The following is a 21933-nucleotide window of genomic DNA, read 5'->3' as shown; positions in this document are numbered from 1 at the left end:
CAATTGCAGCCCCAAGGGAGGATATTAGTATTATTCCCAAAGCTTAAAGGAAAAAGTTGGAAAAGGATAAAGGAATTCGTTAAATAGTCAAAACCTAAAAAAAATTGAAATCCAGAGGGAAGTTCACAAAGAAGACAAGAAGGAAGTCCAGATCCTCCATATTGAGAAGGAAGTCCAGATCCTCAATATTAAGAAGGAAGTCCCGATCCAGACCGTCCATTGAGAAGGAAGCCCCGATCCAGACCGTCCATTGAGAAGGAAGCCCAGATCAAGACCGTCCATTGAGAAGGAAGTCCAGATCCAGACCGTCCATTGAGAAGGAAGTGCCGATCCAGATCTGTCCATTGAGAAGGAAGTTCAGATAGAAGAATATACAAATAGAGAAAATAAAATAGTAAAAAACATAGAAGAAAGTAGCTTATCATGTAAATATTCTTACTCCATGTATCCTGTGTTTAAATAATATATTCGTTTAAACGTCTCCATTGGAAGGCATCCTGTCTGGTTCCGTTGTCTACAAAGAACTCTACCCTGTAGATAAGCTAGCTGAGTTTTAAGTTTAAGGTTTATGTACCTTTGCACCAAATGAAGGTAGCACGACGTAGAATACCAATGTGACGAACAACATGATGGTGTGCACCTCATTATGCAGGATGAGCTAAGTGATCTTATACGCGATTTAAATTTGGGAAAAAAGAAGCAGAGATTCTTGATTCAAGGCTTCAGCAGTGGAAACTCCTTGCCAAAGACACAAAAATTTCCATTTATCGAAACCGTCACGAACAGTTTTCCAAGCACTTCACAATGAAAGAAAATATGAGGTTCTGTGTAGATATCGTTTCCTTAATGAATAAGTTGGTGTTCGACATTTAGTACCCTGCTTGGAGACTGTTAATCGACTCCTCAAAATTAAGTATGAAAGCTGTATTGCTGCATAATGGCAATGTTTTATCATCAATTCCTTTATTCCATGCTGTAAATATGAAGGAAACATACGAAACAATGTCTGCTTTGTTAGCAGCTGTAAATTATAATAAATATGAATGGGAAATCTGTGCTGATCTCAAGGTTATTGCCTTGTTCACAGGATTACAGGGAGGTTTTACGAAACAGTGCTGCTTTTTGTGCCTGTGGGACAGTCGCGACACAAGTCATCATTTTGTAGTTAAAGATTGGGGAATGAGGCATGAATACCAAATTGGAGAAAAAAAATGTGAAATATGTGCCGCTTGTTACCCAAGGAAGATTCTTCTCCAACCACTACATATTAAATTAGGATTGATGAAGAACTTCGTGAAAGCCTTGAATAAAGATGGCAGTGGATCTCGTTACCTCCAAGACCTTTACTCGAACCTGAAAACAGCAAAATTGAAGGAAGATATTTTTGTGGGACCACAAATTAGAAAACTCCTGAAAGACAAAATTTTTGAATCAAAGCTCCAAGATGTCGAGCTGGCAGCGTGGCGTTCCTTCAAAGCTGTGATGAATGGATTCCTGGGAAACAAAAAGGAAGAGAACTATGGATTTCTAGTTTCAGAGCAACTGAGGTGTTACAAAGAAATGGATTGCCGAATGTCTTAAAAAATCATCTTCTACATTCTCATCTTGAATATCTTCCACAGAATTTAGGTGATGTAAGTGATGAACAGGGGGAAAGGTTCCATCAGGACATTTCTGACATGGAACATCGTTACCAGGGACGATGGGACCCAGCCATGTTAGGGGATTACTGTTGGAATATGGAACGCGAAAGTAGCACTGAATATAAGAGACGTTCATTGAAAATGATACATTTTTTACCTATTCTCAAGTAAACGTATGCTTTTGTATTGTTCAAATTTCCTTATCTGTAGCAAGCTAATTACTTTTTGACTAGTGGTTGATTACTAATTTCCTTATAAAATGATACTTTATATCATTTACATGTACTTACATGATGTGCAATTCATGGCTCTGCACATTCGTTACGCATATTTCCATGTATACAGAAATCTACCTGTAAAAATAAATTCTTGCGTGTTAGAGCAATTTTTTTTGGTTATTTTTGAATTCAGCACATTTGTTTCCATAAGAGGCAACTTATTTCGCTATGGAGGCAAAAAAAAATAATATTTCATTTGTTCCCTAGTGTTATTCATACAAATACATACAAATATGACATACTTTTTGAGAAGGCACACGAAAGTTAGTCACATCGTATAGTCCACGCGTTTACTTCGTTAACGTCGAAGATTAAAGAAACTCGCCGCCACAAACGTGGGTGGGGATAAATAGCGGGCGAGTTGTTTTTGTCCAATGACACTCAACCTTCAGCCAATGGGCGCAGCTATCATTCTGCTCGTCTACTCCACGTAGAGTCTCAGTCACATGACTGCGGATACGCTGTTGCCGTACTTTGCAACTTCAATGTGGAGACCGTGGGAAGTTTCTTGTGCGCGGAGGGACAAGGCGGTGGAGAGTAGATGTGTGGCAACACTTTGCGTTGAAGTTCCGTGGACTTCAAAGCCAGCCGGTGGTTAACGTAGCTAGCGCGTCGACTTTACACCTTGGTAAATTCAATCTTGCAGGCTAACGAGTATCTGGCGCATTGAACCGCAGCCGGTGTAATCCTCTCTGAACTAGCGTTTGTACTTACGTGTGCTGAGTACCCTTTAAAGCCTCTGTTTTTAACTAAGGTAGTTTTTGTCAACTGGTTTTATAAAACTGATTTACTTTCGTTTCGCCGAAATTTTGACTACTTAGGTAAATATCTGATATAATGCGTCTCTGGGCCATTCAGCAAAGCGGGAAGACGCGTGGAAAACTATTGGGTTAGGGTGGATTCATTGTACTTTCTTGTTAATGACCGTGGACTCGGTAACTTGCTTGTTCCCATGTAATAACTAATCAGCCAAGTTGAAAACAACACAACAAAACCTGTTTCGTCCTGTAAGTTGTGAGTTTATCATAGTAATGCAAAGTAACGAAGTGTCATAGTGTGGAAAGAGAAGATAAGTTTCGGCTGTACCTTTGGCCGAACCCAGGACAGGTTTTTTTTCGAATTTTTCTCTCCTATCGAAAAATCGCTAGATACGTATTCCCAAATCTAAAAAATGACATACTTCTAGAACATTCACGAGAATCTTCGTGTAGTTTACTATCGCCATTGTCAGATATTCTTAACAGTTTAATTGGCTTACCTAGTCATGAAACCATTGCGAATATCTAAACAACAGTGAAAGTAAATCACGAGAAGATTCACGTGGATGTTCTAGAAAGAATTCTAGGCGTTTGTAACTTTTCAGATTCTTGAATATCATAACGGTTTTTATAAAGGAGGGGAAAATATGAATGCAGCCGCCTTAGCGTCGGCCAAAGGTCCAGCCGAGCCTTAACAATCACTCGTGTAATTCTGTGACGCGTTACTGAGTGATTGTTAACGACACTTGACTAATTACATTACTATGATAAAGTCAGTAAAGTCCGGGAAAAAGAATATAACTTTTTGTTTTCCCGGACGAAACATGCTTTGGTTGTTTTGTTTTAAACACGTTAATAAGCAAGTGTTTTTCTGATACTTGCGTCATCTTGCTCATCAATACAGGGATTATCCAGAATTTTCCATCTGCGGAAGAGGTGGGTTGAGGAAATTTGGGGTTGTCAGTGTGTGCGAATAAATCACTGTTGGTACGCAATCCGGTCCATTTATATGTCATGTAGATTGTCTATGTGTAAGGATGTAGGCTTGGAGTGCAGTTTTGCTTCTGCTCAACCACGACCGCTCATTGTACGCAGTTGAACCGAAAAGGAAGGCAAACATGGTCATCGGAAGTCGTTGCAGTTCCCTTTGTGGTCAAGCACCTGCGAAATGGTGGTCGAGCCCTCTCTCCGGCTCTGCGAAAGGAAGTGCTTCAAGAAACGACGCTACTACACACCGCGTTCAGCCATCGTGAGCCTTTGTGCGTGAGGGAGTCTCCCCCCTTCCCGCCAACCCTTGGGTAGGGGGAGGTCTGCTAGGGAAAACCTTACTACGGCGGGTTCTTATCGATTGTCGGCCAGCCATCTGGGATGCTGTGGCGTGGTCCAAGGAAGACTACCACGTGCGTGTTCTCGCATCCGAAGCAGGCAGGGACTCTCCACATTGTGATGCGGAGAATTGAAAGTATGCGCTTTCATATCTCGGCTGTGGCGCTTATTGCGATTGAGAAATCGGCTGCATATACATCCAGTGGCTAGAGCATTACAGTGTAAAAAACGGCAACGTTTATGCTACAGATGCAAGCTTTTGTTGTGAACTACAAAGACGACACGCTTTGAATTCCCTCTACCTCTTCCTCCATCTTTCTCATTCTCCCTCTCTCGGCTTATTTTTTTTTTATCTGTCTACTTCGATAAACACTATATTCACCACAGTTTGGATTTTCTCCTATGGATTCCGTCTGACAGGTGTTGTAGTTTCTCTGCGAATTAGTTGGTCCATACCTGTATGATAAGTGTGGAAAATGGTTTAATTGTATTACTTCATAATCAATTGTCAACATTCATTTGTTTGTAAAGTTGTTTATATGAAAAATGGAAGTTCAGACATCTTGAAATAAGTATGTAAGTTATGTATTAAATCTTTGTTACTATAAGTTCTTGTAATGATGATTATTCCAAGAACCACCTACGTGCGTGTGTGTATACCGCGTTTGTTAGAAGCTGTCCCCTTTCCCGCGCTAGCGATCGCTTTTCGATGCCAATGAGAAACTAGGAAAAAATCGTCCGCTGGGCAGCGAGGAGCGAATGGGAGCCAGAAGAGAGGCGCTTACGTAGACGCTGTTGCGACGTTGCGTATTTTAATTGGCTGACTGGCTTTGACTTTCCCCAGCACGGAGAAAAGCCAGCGAACAGCTAGCGCGGGAACCGGGACAGGTTGTAACAAACGCGGTATAAATTAACCTCTGTCTACATGTCAGACACCGTGGTCTAACGGTTATTGCAAAATGGCACTATAGCAGAACTTCTCAGTTTTAATCCTAAGCAGGGCGTATGTTTGTTCTCGTTGAATTATATATATTTGTCACTAGTTCACACACAACTATATATTCTGTATTGTATGTCCCGTTAGGCGAAGAGAGAAAATATCCTTATTGCTGACGTGCCCTTTACACGTAATGATTGAATAATTATAGAGATTCGTGTGGTATCAACCTCTCAAGACCTAAACTCGACTGGCCAAAGAATAAACTTCAGGAAGCCAATACCTTTCGCCTCCAGTTGTAGGAGTTTCAAGGGGGGGGGGGGAAGCGGTGTTGCTACACGCCTGATTATTACCCAGTCGTACATGACACCTTTTGCTGTCAACATGCACCCTTCGCTCGCATTTCAGGGAAAGGCAGGGAATCGGAGACCCATTCGCTTGCTACGCGGCGACAACCATTATTAAGCTTCGCCGTGCTTGGCTTTGTTGAGGGTGCCTCCTGTTTCGAAAACGACTCTAAACAATTTGGTTAGGTTAGGTTTACCACGAGAATTTCCCCTCACCACGGCAACTGGACAAAGCAGATTGGTTCAGCGGTTCATGTGACCCTCCCTGGCTTTCGACGGAAAATACAAAAAGAGAATTTTCAAGTTAGACCTTTCGCCGAACAGGCTTTAATAGTGATGTTTGGCAAATTGATAATGCTGTTCAATTATGAATTGTGTTCGGTGGAAATAGTCACTTTCATGTAATTTTAAACGAATCAATTAAGCCATAAATGATTCTCAAATATCTAGTTTTGTTTTTTGCTTTCAGTAAATGGGAGCGAATTGTATCACGAAGGAACCACAAAAGAACCCACCTAAATAACTGGGGAGCAAGTAATATGGCTGCGAACAAGTGAACTATAATTAGGAGCATCGCGGTGCATGGTCAGTGCGGGAAGCCCTGCTCAACTGGAGCTTGTTTATGAAGCTGGTCCTTAGGGATTCTGCGCTTGAGAGATTAGGATGCTGCAGTCTCTGGAGACTCATCTGATCGCATCTCTCTCCATTTCGCTCCATTCGTAACGAGACTGGGTTTTATCTCCCTGGTCCTCTCGCGCTGCTCCGGTACGCGCAACCAAGGCGCGGATGTTTGCAGCCATTCAGGGAATGGTGTTTCTGTCTTACGTTGTGTCGGGCCAACTTTTTTCTAGGAATAAACTTGAAGCAGAACTGGGCAACTTGGTTTAGTTTGGTTCTTTCTGTACTGTAGCTGAACACAGGAAAATAAAACAGGCTGTCTAGCGACCGGAAATTCTTTCAATGAAGGAATTCTGCTTGAATTTTCTTCATAAGCGTGAAAAATAACAATTTAATTCAAAATATGCTTGTCACTTTTTGGCTCTGCCGATGTATACGAGCTATAATATCTGCATGTTCATAAAATATTAACAATGTAGCAGAGTTTGCATTAAATTGCAGACTATTTTAGTAAAAATCAGATCCGGGAAATTATTATCAATGCTACCTTTGAACTGAAATACATCGGCTGATACCAATAGAGTACCGTTCAGTCTGTCCCCTCTAACATGTTTATTCTTTGAAGAGCGTAAAGATTGTCCGTAATTTCCGGTGAAACCACCAACAGCTTGAATACTCCAGTGATATCACCTTAAAGTTAGTGGTTTCACCATAAAGAGAACAAAAACAACAACAAAAACGCACAAAATGGCAAGATCAACAAGAAAACGCCACAAGCACAGAGAATAGAACCCATTGTTGTTTGAATATCAGCTTGAATGAATTTTACTTATTTAAATTTTACATTTTAATACAATTTAGTAACCCTCACAATAATAATAAACGTTTTACAACTCTCTCATGCACGGTATTGCCAAGTAGTAGTTGGGTTGAGTGTTTTTAAATATTTCATAATTAGGGTGAAAATACTATGAAAAGATCCTACGGTGAACCATCCGTAGATTTTGATATTATTGCTGCGACGTTACTTTTTTAACGGTGTAAACCGGCTTAAGGTCACAATTTTCCCAGAGGAAACTACAAGTATCTGAAAAAGGCATGCAGTGTGTGACCTTATGCATTGAAATAGTACACAATACTGCCACTGGACATATTTTACGTAGCAGTTGGTATATCAGCATCTGTAGCAATTGAGAAAGGCTGGCGAAGGGCTTGGGCACGTGGACGACATTTGAGATCTATCGTATATGATCTTTGGTTCAGAAGCTGGATGCAAGCCAACTGATCGTAGTTTGAGAGTTTGACTTATTGAAAGCTGCACATTATAGTAGAACTTGCAGGGGGTATCTTTTTCATTATTTGGCTCGTACCCAGATATGAGACATGGAAGTACACTTTTAGAATTTACAATATTCTGCTACTTAATTTATTTAAAAAATTAAAAATTTATCGATTCACCTGCTAATTTACAGAAACAGGACACATTATTTTGGTAATTTTTGTTTGTGTGCCCTATATATTAAAATTGCATTACTTAAACCGGACATCTGAATTGCAATTACTTGAGAATTACGCTCTCAGTTTGGTAGTTTTCTGTAACTTTCGGTTTTGTTCTAATTTAACTTATTAATGTATGTAGAACATTATCAAAGTTTGTTTTCTGTTGAATATATTTTCAATAATTTAGTTAGCCTTCGAATCAGAATTTATGCGTTATCACAAAAAAATTAAAGTGTCCGGTTTTTTTGTCCAGCAGTGTATATGGTTGACAATATAATTGGTCGCGGTCAATTTACGGTAATTTTATAGCAATCGACCCTCAATCTCCAGTCAATTTTTACGGTGTAAAAAGGCTTTGACCGTATCTCTGCTGACCAATTCTAACACATTGAATGGCGAATTGACCAGGAAGAATGAATCTCGTCTTATCCTCTATTGTTATGATCTGACAAGTAATTTCTTTCATTTCTCGCTTTGCGTTTGTATTCACATAATCTCAATATTAGTTGGTCTTAAGCTTTATTTTCTAGTTATCTAGAGGCGAGTTTCAGGCCAATAGACTCTGTCTGTGGACAGTTTTGATCTCTTAGGTGTAGAGAAGCCAGGTAGGTTCCCGAATATGTCCATCCAACGCAATTCGAGTTTACAGCTGAAAGTCAGTACAATTTATATTGTTACGAAGCAATTTGAGAACACGTTTAAATTTGGAACTATTGCACTTTTGTGTCTTTTAAACTGCATTTAAACTCTTTGAAGTGTATCTAAAGGTTTTGTGTTCGAGAAATCTGTGAATGCATGATAAAATTTCACAGACTTGCAAGATGGTCTTGTGAGGGTAACTTTACATGTACAACATTCTCGTATTGAATATTTATTTTTTATAACGTTCTTTGTAGTTATTTTCTTGTTACGTGACATAACTCAGTGAAGTGAATCCACTCTGAAAGTTGCTGCTTTAGATCTTTCACATTGCCTTTGCGAATATTCACTTCTATGAACCTAAATGTGCCGTGATGTTGCGCGCAAACTAGGGTGAGACCTATTAGAAATTTCCTAGTGTAAAACCTTATCTGGTCGTTTACTCATTAGAGCATTATGTAAGAATTCTTAACATTCTCTAAAGATGTGGAAGCTAGGTGCTTACGTGCAACTTCATGTCATTGTCGTCCTGGGAATAGCTTTGTCCCATTGTATACAAAGCAAGTTCTCACGAGATAAACGTATGTTCGCTTTACACTTTCGAGTATGATTTCTATATTACTTTCTTGAGCACAAGACAGATAAATTCAGAAGTCCATGAATGCAGGGAAAGAGATTCTTTAGAATCTATATCGTAGCCTTTGAGGTAAACCGACTCAAGAACTTTGCCAGTACCTGTCAATAGAACTAACTTACCTTCAGCGTTTTCCACCATTTCTTAATTGCGATCTGACAGTACAGTAATGACCTGTGATACGTGTGGTTAACGATACTCTTTTCCCTTCCTTACAGCTGCTGTTAGAACACCTGGAGTGCCTGGTCTCGAGGCATGAGCGGTCGTTGAGGATGACGGTGGTGAAGCGGCAAGCAGCCTCACAGTCCGGGGTTTCAAGCGAAGTTGAAGTCCTGAAGGCGCTCAAATCTCTCTTCGAGCATCACAAAGCACTCGACGAAAAGGTAAGTCTGTCTTCATTAGTCTCTTCAAGCTGTTCTCTCAGGCGACAAGGAGTACAACTCCGAAGTTTCCCGTCGGCATGTTTAGACTCTCAGAGGTTTGCAGTATATAGGCGATTCTCCTACACGTATCCACTGTAGTAAGTAAGCTGATTATTTGCCCCAAATATGCTTTGTTTTTCTGGATAAGAAACTTATTCTCCTCGTCTGCTAATATTTCCGTACATTTCGACCTATTTCAACCGTAGGTGTATGCAAGATAGCATGCCAAACGGCTTTTCATTGGGTGTCACGTGGTCCCATAGCCGCTGTTTTCTGGTTCGTCGGTAAGGCGCGCGCGGGAGACCGGGTTCGATTTCTGGGGTGGTTTATTTCAGGTGGGAATTTTTCCAGAAATGTCCGTCTCTATATAGAGCGGCTCTGGGATGTACCCAGACTCTAATAAATGGGTACCTGGGGCATAACTGCGATCGGAGCGTGGTGCTGATCGCATCACCTCTGCATCTAGCCGTGTGAACGTGTGGGACCATACCTAGATCGGCATGTTTCAGCGTGCAGCGTGTGGCGTTGCTTTGTATATAATCTCTGGTGGTGCGCTTAAGTACACTTCGCAACATCTTATTTGACCGCCCCGAAAGAATTCCAAGTCCCGAAATCGTAAACTTAGCAACATTGCACTTCAGCTCCAGGTGAGAGTAGCCAACTTTGAGTAGGTCCTTCCACTAAACGAAAAACGCTGCGGTGATAGGTTTTCAATTTAACACTTTCCATGAACTTAGAAACTATAAACAGCTATTATAATACACAATCAAACAGAAATAATAAATTGGAAAAAGAACCTTAAAGGATATTTCCGATTCTGCTTGCTCGACTTGAAAGTTTGGGGTTTGAAACACTGAATAGAGTTTTTCTCCACCTGGAGGAAATATGCCATCAAGTTTGTGCAGAAAGAAGCAAATTTGTGAGGAGCTTATGGGACATTTTATTTACAATACCTTGCATAATATCGAACAGTTCTCATAAACATATATTTTACACGACTTGTCGAGAAAATGTGCTTGAAACACAGGAAGGTGGGAGTCTTCATAAACGTCAACATGTTTTTAAGGGTATAACGTCATTAAGTTAACGTAGAGAGCAGTTGGTTAGGCGCTGCCCTCCTTATTTTTCATCAAGCCTGAAAGGTCGCATGTTCAAATCCCACCCTCTCCTCTTTCTTATTTTTCTTTTTTTTTTGTTTGCTGAACAGATACCCTTGATATTAGAATATTTAAAAAATGAATCCGATGCACACTTGAGGGACGTCCCTGCTGCGCATATTTCCCCTTAGAAGTTGCAGATTTCCAGGATTTATAGTTAAAACTTTTAGTTTTAGTTATTGTTCATATGTTGTGTTAACACACACATCATGATTAATTCACAAATCACATATATGTATTCAGGATGCAAAATGTAATGTTATTTAAATTATGTATTGTTTGATCTTCACTGACACCTAAAATATTGATTATTTGATTTCGATATACTAAAAAAAGATATGCAGTTATGTTAAGTAGCGATGTAGTGCAGTACTGTAACGACGAAGGAGAGCGTTTAATGAGTTCAAATTGCTAAGATTGGTAATTTTATGTCCGTTCCTTCGTAATGACTGTTGTCAATCCCCTCACCACCGTCTTACCATGCGTCTAAAACTAATAGTAAGTCGCTAATTAACATAAATAAATTGTTATTGCGACGAAGGCCGATTCGATAAGAAACTACTAATAAGTATTTATATAGTGAGTGACAAACAACAAATTCAAAACCTCATAATGATCGTTAATTCCTCACTGCTTTGTATCTAAAATGTTTGTCTTCTTTGAACAGAAAGTACGAGAATCAGATATAACAAACTTTTCCATATTCGAAACCCCCATTACAGACTTAGATCTATGTAACTTGATTCTGCGCATTACAAGTGCCTTGTGACTTCCTCCTACCATCGAAATAACTTTCTCTTACTATTTCCTTTCACCTCGTGAAATACAGAGACCAATGTTAACTTCTTAGCACGGTGGATAAACTTTACACCCAACGATATACTCCTGAAAAAAATCCTGCCTATGTGGAGAATCGAACCTACGACCTCCCTCGTAAGAATCAAGCACGCTACCTCTTCTCCAGGTATGTCATGTTAAAATTTGCTACCAGTTTGAAGAAACCAATTCACACATAATATCTATAATTTCCTCATGGCAATTTTCATGAGGAAACGAATTCAGATAAAATCGAGAAACGCTGAAAGGGAAAAATGATGAACATGTCTATTGGCGTTTTGTCATATTTTGTAAATTGTGTAAAAATTCCGTGTTTTGAACAAGCAGTCGTTTAGTTACGAAGTATTTTGTTGTTTGTTTAAAGTAGGAATAGGAGAGCGAAAAGGAGTCATTTGAACCAGACCCTCTTGACAAGAAACTTCAGCTTATTTCCAAAGACTGTATGAATAGAGAGAGGAACGTATGAAATATAAAATATGTGTGAAATTAAAACAATGGAAACCTTGAAAGATAATACTAACGAACTTCAAACTATGAAAAACATATTTTCGTGGTGGAACACTCCAAGTCATTTTCGAAATATGAACGTGATGTTTTTCTTTATTATGAAGTGGAGATATGGGACGATACGATCCCTCAGCAAGAAAATTTTAAGTAAGCTACCTCCAACTTCTTCAATGGTCATAATTACTAATTAGGGTCTGGAAGTTGATGAAAAATCAACTTTTTTTCTAACCCTTAAAAACAATGCTAAACCTGATATCATGTCCGTTTCCCTTCAGTTAGAGCCGAAAAACAGTTTACTTTACTTTTTTTTTTTCATTTTTCGGCCTTTTTTGGCTTTAGTTTATTTGTCAGTATTTTTAACAGTTTTTTATTGCATTTTTACTTATTTTTGAGGTTTATTTTTCTCCTCCCCTGTTGTTTCGTGCATTTTAAAGGCATTTACTAGTAAAACTTACATATTTAGATTTCTTGACATGGTCCTTTTAGCAAATTCACCATGAATCGAAAATACGGTCAATGGAAAAGTGTAATATTATTCTTAACTGAAATGTTTGGCAATGGATTAAAATACTTTGTGTGAATATCTACTTTGAGGTTCTTTTTCTGGACACTATTATCGCTTTAATCTGTAGTTTTAAAGTAAAATTAGTAACAATATTTCGCTGCGGCACGGCGTAGGTTCGAATCCGGCTCTGGTCGGAATTTATTCGGCCTACGTATAGGGCCGGTGGCAACCCACCATCGTGAGGAAATTGGGGAGCTCCGAATGAGTGAGCGGTAACCCGGTCGAGAAGACCTACAACGGCTTTGGGTTCGACGGGCTGACCACCCGTCACCCCAATACTGGTCTAAGATCTCCACGCTATAACAGGCGACGGAGGAACAGTGTTGGAGGGAGACCAGCAGTCGGTAGGTAAGCCAAGGCTCTCAAGGGCTGTCGCGCTATGGGTTATTATTAGTCACAATATTAAATGCAATTACACTCTGGTATACGCGAAGCAGAAGTGTATTTTCGGATGTTGGCCGACTACAGTATCACAGAAGGCCCACTCTGAAAGGAGATGAATTGGTTGATTTGGTGTTTTAAGTCAACTTTATGCATAGTAAAGCTAATCGGTACTGGACCTACAGTTTAAAGTGGGATCCGAACCGAGTGCATAAAATAACGTGAACCGTGTGGTGTAGGGTAATCGTTTGCTTATGGAATGCAAGGTCATTGGTTCAAACTTACTTCTTTGCAAAATCTTTTTCGGAAAGTAAACGGCTTTGGACGAGAATGCTTATCTACGTTTCTTGGATATTTCCGTTGATATTTATGCGATTTATGTCCAGCATTTCCGGATGCAGAAAGTTGACATGTAAGTTCTTAATATGTGTTAACTTATAACAGCTGAATGAAAGTAAAAGTATTTCCTAAAATCTAGCCAATCACTGAAAGATTAAAAACATTAGTAGAAGCATTACTTGAGGCATGCACAGTGGCGACGATTATGGAGTGTGGAGGGGCAGATGACCCAGCACTATGCTAAACATTATCTACCAAGGGAAAGGAACTGTCCTTGCCCTCCCCCTTCCCCCCACCTTGCCTCATCAGTTTTGAAACCCAATCGCCGCCACTGAGCATGCATCGCATAAATATTTACAGTAATATCATATAATCTTATAATACGTTATAAGAGTGGGATTTGAACCTACGATGTTTCGATCTTAACGAAAACAGTAAAAAAACGAAAGTGCTGTCATTTAACCAACTACTCCAGGAGATTGCTAACAGAGAGCTCAATAAAACACGTTAATGTCAGTTGAAGCAACATTGTGCCAGAGTTTCGAATCATTTTTCGCCAAGAACCAAGGAAAAGACACACTTTGCAGAATCGTTTGGTGTTGTGCAAGGTATCTTTACTGAACATTTCGCATAAAATCATCATAAATTTGCCTTCTTGCATTCAAATGTGACAGCAATTCTTTCCAGGTGGATGAGAACCTGTTCAGTGTTTCACAATGCACATACATTTTCCTATTTTCAAATTCAGAACGAAGAATCTTGAAATATTTTCAACATTCGTATTTCTACTTAACATTTTTTTTGTCTACTCATATATTTTATTACTGCTTTAGGGTATCTTTACTTTATAGAATGTGAAAGAATGAAAAAAAATCACGAGCGTTTTCATTCAGGAAGAAGAAATGTTGCAAAGTTGGCTACTCTTAGTTGGCTCTGAAGCGCTGTGCTGCCAAATTTACGAATTCCGGACTTTGAAATTTTTCAGGGCGGTCAAATAAGATGTTGCGAAGTGTACAATTACATTTTATACGAAAGGACCAATCTTTTTGAAGAAGGGCGAAATAATAGTCAATGAAAGATGTGTAGAATTTCGTATTGCTTGCATGTAGTTCTCAGCCTAGTTATAATTTTGCTATGGAAATGTGTTGCATGTGGAAGATTCTAAATCGTGTAGAATTCTTTGTAGTACACTCTTTCCTTGTACACCTAAGTATTGTAGCCTTGAATTGAAAATTGTTTCGATATCTGTATTGGACAAAATTTAACGAAAATTAATGCGATCTTTGGATTTGAGATAGTTTTCTCTGAAGAAAGTAAGAATCGATACTATTGAATAATTGCCTCTGAATATTTTCATGTCCCCTCTTTTGCTGATCGTTTTATTCGGTGCTACGTTTTCAAGAAATCAATTTCGGCAATTTCACATAATTGTATATTTTCTGAAATGTCTGTAAAGTTTCGTTTGCACGTGTCACAACGAGATGAGAAAGTTAATTCTCCTTAGACAAAAGTGTTAAGGTACAATAAGACTTATTTTTCCAAACGACCTTTAAGATAGATTCACCATCAGGCTACCCTCCTACTTATTGCACATCTTTGACCTTATACAAAGATATAATATCGCTTACATTATCATTACGCGCGTAGTCTTTCTTACCCTGTCGAGGATGGGAAATAATTACTTGTCGGTTGCACGGTTGCAAATGAATGTTCGTGTTGACACTCGCACCCTCTGCCTATGCATGTGCAGCAGTTAATCCTCGATAAGTAAGGGTTGTCTGACTTTGCACAGACCGCGATGATTACGCGAGGCTGATATTAAGCGGTTGTCTTTCCTCGCTCCTGACTCCCTAATCCGGGTAGCTTTTCAGAAGTTTTCTCCAAAACTTGTGGCGAGATGAAGCTCACCCCCTCCCTTTATCCCTGGCTGTTTCCAAGCGCCCTTAAGAAAATGCTACGAAGTCTCCGTAAACTTGCGGATTTCTTCGCCGTACAAGAATTCACCATAAAACCCCGAGCGCCGAGAGACCTGGGGGTAATATTGATCTACAATTGACTTTTCATGACTCCATATAACCCTGCTCGCATACCACCGCCTCTCCTTATGTTTCCCCATACGGAGGGTTGAACACGCAAGGATTTATGAGCTGAAAGATTATCGAAGCAGCTTTCGATCGTTGTATTTTTCGGTAGATTGAAAGAATTGGTGGAAGGAGGGATATAAACTCCAGAAGCTTTCGGAAAAGAATGTTTCGTTCGGGTACTAGAAACAACAATATTTTTCTTTCCGTTTTTGTTTCTTTCTGTGTGTTATATGTAGAGTTGGTACTTCAATCTACACACAGTGTTTCATACAGTGGGACCTATTTTTTTATTATTATTTCCTTGGATTTGATTATGAACACGCACTGTTAGAAGTTTTCGTAAAATTTACAATATTCTATCACTAACATTTAACACTCTGCTTCTTAATGTACACTCCTGTTCACATAAAATGGCACACTTTATAGGGTTGAACAGTTGAAGTACGTGCCGCTTTATCTGAACAGGACTATACAAAAAGGGGATGGAACATTTTTTTATTTGAATTTGAATATTCTATTATGCATAAATATAGATAATGATCATAATTTGCAGTTGCGTGTGCGCCATAAATGTATTTTTTTTTAAAGAAACTGAATCATTAAATTTACATTATATTAATTATGGTTGTTAATACTTTAAAAATGTTCGTGGCTATTTATTTTAAGGAAGTTGGATCGGAAATTGATGATCTGAAACCGTCCTTTCTCCGGTCAACTTTTTACAGTGTTAATAGAACATTGGTTCTATCAATTTGGCCTTTAGGAAACTATAAATTCTACAAAGGGAAAATTTTGTGTGATGAATTCGGATTCAAATGCTAATTAATTATGACATAAATCATTCTCATTGGCGATTCGTTGAAAGAGTATAACCAATATACCGCGGTATATGCTCAATGAGCATGTAAATGCAGCTAGCTCCAGTTTAGATTTATTTTTATTTATTTTATGTCCATTTTATGCACAGTAGAGCTAGTCGGGACTGGACATACAGTTTAAAGTAGCTTCCGAATCACATTGCCATGTGCCTCTACCGGGATCAAGCTTCTTTGGAGAGGAGCAGGTTCTCAAAGGAAACATCTTATTCGTTTTAACTGAGGCGCGCATGTAGGGCCACTGATTACTTGAGCAGTTGTTCGCGGGTCATATTACATCCTATTTGCACTAAAGTTCGTGTCTCGAAATGAAACTAGAGCTTTTACATGTGCTAAGGCGGGATACATAAAGGGCGAAGCGGACCGTAGATTGGACAGCCCTGGATTATCTGAACGTTGAAAGCAGTCCACACCGTGTGCAGACAGACAAGCAAATACAGAGATCCTCATTTGTAACTGGCGAAACGTGCTAAATTGTTAACACATTATGATCTTGTATAGAGGCTCCACTTCCCGACCTCGGGACCGTCTAATCTTCGTGCCGGAGGGATGCGTGGAAGTGAATTGCAAAATAGAACAAAGGAGGACAAAGTGTTTCCGAGGGTTTCCTTTGAGAGAAAGTTTGTGTACCAAGTGAGGGTGTGGCTAATGTATTCGGCGGCCGAGGAGGGGGAGAAGGTGGAGACGGTTACCGGAAGACGAACGAGTTGCAAGCTTGGAACGGGGGATATGGCTTTGGGATTGCCGGGATTAAGATTCATCGTCTCTGCATTAGCATAATTGTACATTTTCATGTAAATTGGTACCGAAGCTTGGGATTAAGAAAGGGTTGAATCGGGGCGAAAATGTAAAGGGGTGCGTGGCGGGGGATCGGTTTTTCGGTTTGTTTCGTTCTTTACTCGACCGGTTCATCAATATTGAAAAGGCTTTCGATTTTAATTCTTCCGCTGCTGTTGCCGGGAATTATTACTTCTTGTTCATCAGATCCGTTATTCCGCGATTTCGACACTGGAAGTTTCGAGTGCGCCTCCCCACCTGGACAAGGGTACTCCTTCCAGTCTCTCTTCATCAACATAATGTTAAGCTGAATTTCTGCAATTAGACTTTCATTAACAAAAATATTGTTTCGCTTCCAACTAAGATATACTCAAACGTAAAGACATGAATCCCACATCAAGCGCTGTTTTCTAGCACTTCTGCGTGGTGCCAGAGAAAGATTGTCAATTCATCATAACACAGGGAATTCATGTGGTTCATGAACACCTTTATTTAGCGCTATATGTTAAGTACCGTAATAAGGATGCATGATGGATCACATGAAGTTCGTGAAGAAACAAAGGGAATGCAACATTTTGGAGCTAAATTTAATTACTTCTGGTGTGAACTTTTCCATCATTGATTGATTGTTTTATTTGACTTCGCTCTTCTCTCACTTTTGGCTAGCCGCGGAGAAGAGGTTCAATGGTGGCAAGATGAAATTCATGAAAGGTCGATCACGAGCCTCAGTGGATTGATTATACTGTTTGCGTCCCAGGCCCCAGAGCCTCGTCAGTGTGCAATAATATAGTCCAGGATGTACTGCGTGAAAGAGATGCTGACATTTGAGTGCCTTGATAGATCACTCTGTATACCTCTCTTCCATGATTCAGAAGTTCGTTTGGCGTGAAGGCACATTGGAGGTGTGGAAGTAGGGCTCCATCCATTCTCGTTCTCTGCTATTGTGTAGGTGTTGTGGTCAGCAATGCTCTGATACCCTTTTGTTGGAGACTGGGTGAGTCCCAGAGCAGCTTTATTCACGAAATGGTCCTACCTGACATCACCCACCCTAGGAATCGAACCCGCGTGGCAGTCACACGCTTTACGTACTGAACCACCACTGACTCCATTCTTTCAATAACTTTCTCACAACCCGCAAAGCGAGGACGGTCTTAAACGGTTCTATTTTCATGACGTCACGATCCATTCCCATTGTCACGATTGGGCCTCCCCGATGGTGCAGTGGTACCGTCGTCGCCTTGTAATCAAGGGGTCCCGGGTTCGATACCCGGTAGAAGCACATAGTGGTTCAGATCCCGCTTTAAACTGTAGATCCAGTCCCGATTAGCCGTACTGTGCATAAAATGAACTAAAACACCACCTCAATCAATGAATCAGTCATGTCACGATTAACTTAGGAAGGTTATAGAGAGAGATGTAAAACAACGAAATTCCTGAAAAATATTTTCGGTGAATCGCTTGTTTTACAGTGGCAACAAACTGAAGAACATTTGTACTTCCCCGTCTCCTTTATTCGCTGCCTGGTATTTACAGCTTACGTCGCAATCCCTTCAGAGCGCTGCCTGGTGGACGTAACATACAATTTGCCCACTGACGTCATCACGCGAAACTCTAGATGGGCCATCAACGCTTCTACGAGCTATTTGTCTTGCCCTTACAGGAAGCTTTTCTGAAAGAACGTTAACCCAAGATGGAAGGCCCTCCTCCTCTTCTGCTGCGTCGTTCCCCACCGTCTGCGTTAATTAACAATGCATTAGCCGAGTGCTCGAATACAGGCTGCAGTTTTTTTTTTATACTCTGCCGACATCACACGACATCTCGAAATACTTTGCTTTTTGTTTACATTATTTCTTTGACATGGTATTTTCATCCACGTCGTCCTGGATATTTTTTTTTATTATTATCTCTTGCATAAAGTACTGTGTCATAAGGAAGTTATTACGGTATTAAACCTTCCATCCAGTGTACTGGTGGTTTAGACGTTGAAATCTTAACTTTGAGTCTTGTTAGCATGAGTGTGTTTGGGCAGAGGGGTGTTTTAGAGTCCTGGCAAATTGCTGGATACCATGTTGTCGTCCCCTTTCAATTGTTTCACCTTGTATGATACTAACATGATATAGCACACTCGTTATTTTTCTTATTTTTGTATTAATTCGTCACAACTTTGAGACTCCCTGACCTACAGTTGCCCATGTGTAAAGTCCGGGTAAAACTTAAATATTTTTTTTTTCATGCAAAAGATCTGAAACTGTTAAGAGTACCTCCCTAAAACCGCTGCTACCAACAGAACGACACGGGGACATAACTCGAAGCTAGGTTTACGGCGTAGCAACATTTTTGTGTTGATAAATAACACTGGACAACAAATTTTCACTTTTTCTCTGTTAAATGGAAAAGAAAAGGTGATTCTTATAGCATTTTTTTCCACTGATTTCAAATGTGTTTATTGTTTTCCTCTATCGGGCTAAGATTATTTGAAATACACATTTTTTGTTGTAATAAAATAGTATTGCTTTATTGATATTAATACATGTTACATATTCTGTATACTGACCTAAAATGTACTTCTAAAGGATTATCTGCTGTATTTATCTTGAACATCTTTCTTAAGAGTCCAGGAGTAGTCAGCTAATATTCGTGGGCTCCATTTACCTTGGTAACGGTTTTCCATGGTGTATATTTCCTGACGGAAGCTTTCTCCTTGTTCGTCACTTACACTGCTGTTCTTGGAGGGGGATAAGTCCAAATGTTATACCAACAAATGGAATTTTAGGAACATATTACATCTCACTTTCTATAGTTATCAAGACTGCCTAACAAGTCCCTTGTAGTTATCTGCCTTGTGATTTCTGAAGAAATTCTTTACAACCTCTTGGAGTGATCCCCTTCTGTCACCTCAGCTTCATTCAAACATGGAATGGGCTGTGAGGCACAGGCCTTCTAGCTGAAGTAATATCATGGTATTTCACGATATGCCTAGTCTTTGCGGTTATTCCAGAATTTTTTAAATCCAAAAAGAGCAATCCGTTGAGTGGTTCAACGGTTTTCTCCAAACCTGGACACTCCGAGTGCCATATCACAAACTCTTTCATACACATAACAGTCTCTCACATGAAGCACAGCAGATATGAGGGGCCCAAGATATATTCTGGTCACCTATTTTGCAGCCAAAATATAGTTCGTATGATTTCCTAATCAATTGAGTTATGCTTCTTTTTTGAGATTTCGAAGTTGACTCTCAGCTGGCGCAGATCCACGAGTAGGTCGATAGGGATTACCGCATCTCCCAACTGGCAGATTTTTTGATATTATTTTGCCTAATGTTTTTGTAGGCTGAAACGCTCTTTTATCACAACGTTTAATGTCGAGAATATTTTTCAAATTTTGATTTAAATCAACTTTATCCTCAGATGGGTCAATCGCAACTGGACCTACAGTTTAAATTTGGATCCTAAGAACGGCGCAAAGCGCCTCAAAATGGGATCGAGGCCAACACCCCTGATTGCCCATCCAAAAAAGTTCATGAAATAAATATTTACGCTCCAGAAAAATACGCATATTCAATAAATCAGTGTAGACCTAATCTAGTTTTTACTCACACTTTTTTTCTTTGCACACAATAATAACTATTCCAGCCCTGAACACCTATCTTTGTAAAACTATACTTGAATCTCTAGAACATGGAAGTCAGCTTGTTTCCTTTTTACAGTTTGATAAATTGTTTATGTAAAACAGTGCAAGTATAGGTTAGAAAAGCTTCTCGGTGAGATGAGATACCCGGCTAAATTTCACCCGTCCCAACTGTAACTTCTGTATCACCGAAAATATAATAAGAATTGTGTGGGTGGTTAACACACTTATGAGGCATTTTTAAATATATGCTCACTGTTTATCACACAAAATATGCACAAATTAGTGCCAACAATTTTATTATCACAAACGTAAGGGAACTGGATTTCAACTGAAATGTTACCATTGCTGTTTATCCTGATGGTAATAAATCAGATCATTGTTGTCATCGGTGATTGGCTTGCACAGAAACATTTTAAGCAAAGCAAGTCACTTTCATTCATGTTTTGGAACTCATAATGCTTGCAATTTTGCTACTATAATAGAGCTTAATGGTAAAAATGGGTTACAAAGAAATGGAGCCCGATAGAGAAATTCTGACTTCATATTCAGAATCAGCATACCAAAAAATATAAGAATCAGTGTAAATTATTCATTTAAATATCCTTGTTGACCAGTGTAAACAGCACCTCTTCGCTCCCCGACCACCAATTCCACGCTGGTGTCCACATAAGAATTAGCATCAAAGGGGCATGTAAGTTTCGACTTCCTTTACGTTTATCCGGAACCGTGCGTAAGGCGAGGAGATGCAGTTACGCACCATGTGTGCATTTATTTTGAATATCGCCGGAATGGGCAATGCTACTGAAGAAAAACATGAGGTTACAAGAGAGTGTGAATTTCTCCACATGTGGCAGGTCGAAGCGTTTTTCAAAGTTGATTATTAAGCTAGATACGACCTGTAAAAAATATGACTAATAAGTATTTTCGGAATTCCATGTATTCCTTATGGGGAATCAACTTCAGCATCAAGTTACGGCTAATCAAATGGGAGTTTCGACTTTTCTGCTGGGCAATGGCTTCTTCAAACTACCCTCTTCCCGACGATATCATTTTCTATTCCATCGGAAGTTTGATATTCCCAAGATAACAAATCAAAAAATATTCCCATATGCCCAATGCATTTCTCCTTGCCTCCTGGCAGTGTTGCCAAACCTGGTGTGCATAGAAGAGCTAAATTTCACCTTAAATGGAGTTAAAACTAGACTTTCAAGGAGCTATATTTACGAAGTGCTTCCTAGAGTAATGTTAGTTGTCAAAGGGGTGGGGCGCTGCTGCGTATTACCGTTAACTCTAAATTGATGACAATTTATTCTTAGTTTTCACCATCTAGACCCGGCGGCATCACCCATCTCATGGTCGTACAAAATCGAAAATAAAGGATTCCCTGATAGCAATACGAGCCAATTTCACGTCAACACGGCGCTATGAAAAAAAGTAGCTGGGGATATAAGAGGGGATGGGGCGACGCAGCCAATATAACATTATCACGTCACGTGCAAAATGTATAATCATGGCAAAAGTTGGTTTATGTGGGTCGGAACCAGTGATGATATCATAGTGAGGTACGGGGCGGGTGCCCCAGTTCACAGGCAAACGAGTGCACGAAAGAGCCAGATGTGGCTCCAAGAGAGCTAAGTTGGCAACACTGACTCGGGGGGGAAAGCCGGGCGGAGACT

General features: G+C 39.7%; 1 protein-coding gene across 13 annotated transcripts in view; it reads left to right on the top strand.

The window, feature by feature from the left end:
* The window catches only part of Liprin-alpha (PTPRF interacting protein alpha), a 575925-nt gene that overhangs the window by 441503 nt on the left and 112489 nt on the right, over positions 1-21933 (top strand). For all 13 annotated transcript variants that reach the window (XM_083119089.1, XM_083119079.1, XM_083119080.1 and 10 more), the window contains exon 3: positions 8899-9063. In XM_083119089.1, the coding sequence (XP_082975215.1) occupies positions 8899-9063 (165 nt within the window). The remainder of the gene's footprint in view (positions 1-8898; positions 9064-21933) is intronic.

Source organism: Lepisma saccharinum, chromosome 3, assembly GCF_977018435.1.
Source record: "Lepisma saccharinum chromosome 3, izLepSacc3.1, whole genome shotgun sequence".
Classification (NCBI taxonomy): domain Eukaryota; kingdom Metazoa; phylum Arthropoda; class Insecta; order Zygentoma; family Lepismatidae; genus Lepisma; species Lepisma saccharinum.
This window is presented reverse-complemented; position numbering and strand designations above follow the sequence as displayed.